This window comes from Chaetura pelagica, unplaced genomic scaffold (assembly GCF_000747805.2).
Source record: "Chaetura pelagica isolate M959 unplaced genomic scaffold, ChaPel_1.0 scaffold302, whole genome shotgun sequence".
In the NCBI taxonomy this organism is placed as follows: Eukaryota; Metazoa; Chordata; class Aves; order Apodiformes; family Apodidae; genus Chaetura; species Chaetura pelagica.
Window position 1 is genome coordinate 1,529,593 of NW_009952561.1, and position 4,038 is coordinate 1,533,630.

The window sequence follows — 4,038 nt, forward strand, 5'->3', positions numbered from 1 at the left end:
GCGCGGTTTCTGCCCATCGGCGGAGCCTGTGAAGCTGTGTGATCGTGGCAGCTGAGCGTGGGGACATCACCGGTGCTGTGGGGATGTCACTGGTGGTGTGGGGACGTCACCGGTGCTGTGGGGATGTCACTGGTGCTGTGGGAATGTCACTGGTGCTGTGGGGACGTCACTGGTGCTGTGGGGATGTCACTGGTGGTGTGGGGACGTCACCGGTGCTGTGGGGATGTCACTGGTGCTGTGGGAATGTCACTGGTGCTGTGGGGATGTCACCGGTGGTGTGGGGATGTCACCGGTGGTGTGGGGACGTCACTGGTGCTGTGGGGATGTCACTGGTGGTGTGGGGACGTCACCGGTGCTGTGGGGACGTCACCGGTGCTGTGGGGATGTCACTGGTGCTGTGGGGATGTCACCGGTGCTGTGGGAATGTCACTGGTGCTGTGGGGACATCACTGGTGCTGTGGGGATGTCACTGTTGCTGTGGGACTGTCACTGGTGGTGTGGGAACGCCAGTGGTGGTGTGGGGATGTCACTGGTTGTGTGGGGACATCACTGGTGCTGTGGCTCCTTCTGGAGTGAATGTTTCTTGCGTGGTTGTTGGTGTGTGGGGGGCGAGTGACCTCTCTGAGCCCCATTTCTGTTCCTGATGCACCCCTTTGTTCAACTAGAGGTTGCTCTCCTGCTCCCATCATAGTGTGTTCATATTCCTGGGCCCTGATGCATCCCAGTGCACAAAATGTAAGCGCAGGGACCTAGGTACTTGAAAATGAAGTGTGGGTGAATGATAGCAGGGTAGAAAGTAGAGTTGGTGGGACATTCCAGGTAGAGGCATCATCTGTCCACGTGGTTATAAAGGTGTCTGTCCCAGGCATCTGCAATTCTGACTGTGGCTGAGGGGCACAACCGTGGTGATACTAACCTGTGACTGTAACCAAAACAAATTCTGATTTTAGGTTCCCAGATGGTACTGCAGGTCACAGTTCCCCAGAAGTTGCTCTCAAAAGGAGCTGGAGAGACGGTAACTTAAGTGATCAAATTACATCGTGTCTGTGTGTGTGTGTGTGTTCATACGTGCATGGGAACATGATGTCCAACTGCCAAGCTGTGGCTGGGAGAACTAGAACTGTCCCTCACAGTTCTAGGAAGCAAAGCGTGTGCTTCAGAGATGCTGGGGGTGCCGTGCTCTGCTGAGCTCTGCTCCTGGCCCTCGGTGTTTGCAGTTGCCCTCAGAGGACGCTTTTCCAAAGTCTGTTCCTGATTCTCCCTTTCTCACACACAAGGACACGGTGTCCTACGGCCTCAGGATCGAGGGGAAGCCGTACACCATCCACCTGCAGCAGCAGTAAGTTGGCCCTGCTGTTGCCTCCTCTGACCACTGCCCTGTTCCCAGCAGGGGCTGGTGATCCCCCCTGGTGCCAGCAGGGGCTGATCTGCCAGTGCACCAGCACAGGCTGCAGGACCTGGATAAGCTCAATAAATGGAGTAAGAAAATTTCAGAGCATTTTCAGGGGATTTTACTGTTTTTCTATTCTAGGTACTTTTTACCTGATGATTTCAGGATCTACACGTACGATGAGGAGGGCTCCTTGCACTCTCACTGGCCCCGTGTCAAGGTAAGGGTGACCTGCTTGGTGATTCCGTTCTTGCATTGGTCCAGGGTAACTTTGCTGTCCAGTATTTTGGGGAATGTCACTAGTTCCTGCAGGGGAGAAAGGCTTTCCCTCTTTCTCCACATTTTTGCTTCCTGATCGTGACAGAAGATGCTGGGGTGAAACTTTTTCTTCCAAGTTTGTTTGGTTCAAAACTTGTAATCCTGAGCACATGGAGAGACCAGGGGAAGAGGCCCCGCACCCAGCAGTGCAGCTTGGCACAGAGCAGGGTGATTCCTTATCATGAGGGCATCACAATAAGGTTTTAATTACTTAAGCCAAAGAGAGATTGTCCTTAAAATCCTTGTTGAGCCATGACCTGCCGGGATCACCTTCCCGGCCACCAAAGGGGCTCCTGGTGCTCTGTCGTGGTGCAGGCAGGCTGCCACTACCAGGGGCACATCGCGGGCTTCCCCAGCTCGGCCGTGACCCTCAGCACCTGCTCGGGGCTCAGGTAACCCCCCGCCCCCCGCGCTGCCCGGCCCCTGGTGCCGCGGGGAGCCCGGGGCCCCGCTCCCAGCCCTGGGCTGCCGCTGCCACGTGTCCCGTCTGGTGGCCTTGCAGGGGCCTGCTGCAGTTTGAGAACGTCAGCTACGGGATCGAGCCCCGGGCTTCTTCTCCTGCCTTCGAGCACTTTGTGTATCGAGTGAGTGAGAAGCAGGTGGCAGGTTCCCTGCTGGCCAACGGCCCCACTGCCCGGGGGCTGGGCGACCTGGTGCCGGAGGAGGTGGCCAAGAAAGCTCCTGGGGCTGAGCAGGTGAGTGGTGCCTGTTGTGGTGGTGGTGCTGATGTCCCTGTCAGCCCAGGAGGGTCTGCTCCTGCAGGAAGCTTTGTCCAGGGTCTGGGCAGACAGAGGTGGTGGTGCAGGAGGGCCAGTGCTGGTGCTGGGGTGTCACCTGCATCGTTGCTCATCAAGTGCCTACGAGAGGCATCACCAAGGGGTACAAAATTTATTGGTGGATTTGGAGAAGTGGGGATATTTCTCCCTCCAATTTGCAGAGAGTTGCTGGCTGCTCTGGCCATGTGGTTCATGTGGGTGTCCCTGCACTCTGATGTTAATCTGAACCAGGATCCAATGTTCTTAGCAAAAAACTTCAGCATTGCTCTGGGTGTTAATACATGGCATTGGCTTTCTGCCCTGACAACAAGATCAGCAGATGGCGATGCTCGTGGAGGATTTAGTGTCTCAGTCCTTCAGACAAGCCAGCATTTCTTATGCTTCCTGACTGAAACGGAGTAGTGGATTATTAACAGTGAGGAATTTTTATTTCCCAGCCAGTGCCCAAATACCAGCGAGAGATGGCACTCCATGTCATTCTGGAAAGCGCTTTGGTGAGTCTGGGTCGGTCGGTTCCTGGTCTGTGTTTATTTCCTCTGCCCTTGCTCAGGCTGTGGTAAAGTTTGCTGTGGCCACGTGCTTGGTCCTGCCTGGCTCTGGATGGTCTGTGCCTTGTGTCCCTGTGTCTGGGGGCACAAGCCCATCTGAGAAAGGTCTTGATAACCCCGTGTGCTTCAGTGTGGCAGGGAAGCTCGATGCAATCTCATGTCCTTTTTCAGTACAACTACCTGGGTGCAGATGAAGAAGTTGTGACACAGACCATGTTTGAGGTTTTCAGCTTGCTCAGCAGTGTAAGTTTTTCCCAGTTTATTTGTACAGACATGGAAATTTGGATGGCTTATTTCAGCCAACTAGCAGCTAGGTATTGGTAGGAATTGCTTAATTTTTGAGAAGATATTAGTTAAATGTGCTTTTAAATGTGTATTTCCCATACCTTACTCATGACACAAGTGCAAAGCAATCACCAGTTGCTCCCGTCTGTTTTCATGAAACAGCAGCTGCTGGTAGCAACAAACATTTAAACACTGCTTGAAATGAAACACACTGGAGCAGCCACTTCTCTTGTTGAACTTCCAGATGTTCAGGTCTCTTAATCTCACAGTGACGCTGTCCTCCATGGAGGTCTGGATGGATAAAGGCACCTTTAGGACAACAGGGGATGGAGAAGAAGTGCTGGGGCGGCTGCTGAAGTGGAGGCAGACCAGCCCTGTCCTGCAGCCCCACGAAGTGCCCTATCTGCTCCTGTAAGGATGAACTGTCATTATTTCAGAGCAGGCAGTGACAACCTGCTCCCCGCACGTACATTTGAACGATAGACTCTGCTGTGATTGGGATACCTCTTGTAAAAATGAGTGAGGGTGCAGTGAGGTAGTGCAGACATGGAGTGAGCCCTGCCCGGGCCTGGCACCACCAGCTGGCTCGGGTGGGGACGGGCTGTCCCGGGCTGGCGGCCGGCGAGCGCGTCTGTGTTGCAGGTACAGGGACCCGGCAGCGTTCCTGGGAGCAGCGGCTCTGGGGAAGGCGTGTCAGAGGGATGCTGCGGGTGCAGTGGCC

At 54.7% G+C, this 4,038-nt stretch overlaps 1 protein-coding gene across 1 annotated transcript in view; it reads left to right on the plus strand.

Annotated features, from left to right (window-relative positions):
- The first annotated feature begins 958 nt into the window (after positions 1 to 958).
- The window catches only part of LOC104384883 (disintegrin and metalloproteinase domain-containing protein 32-like), a 13,288-nt gene continuing 10,208 nt past the window's right edge, over positions 959 to 4,038 (plus strand). Inside the window, exons 1-7 of the mRNA XM_009993267.1 lie at positions 959 to 1,015; positions 1,278 to 1,339; positions 1,532 to 1,610; positions 2,024 to 2,100; positions 2,211 to 2,403; positions 3,204 to 3,275; positions 3,562 to 3,728. Coding sequence (XP_009991569.1) covers positions 959 to 1,015; positions 1,278 to 1,339; positions 1,532 to 1,610; positions 2,024 to 2,100; positions 2,211 to 2,403; positions 3,204 to 3,275; positions 3,562 to 3,728 — 707 coding nt within the window. The remainder of the gene's footprint in view (positions 1,016 to 1,277; positions 1,340 to 1,531; positions 1,611 to 2,023; positions 2,101 to 2,210; positions 2,404 to 3,203; positions 3,276 to 3,561; positions 3,729 to 4,038) is intronic.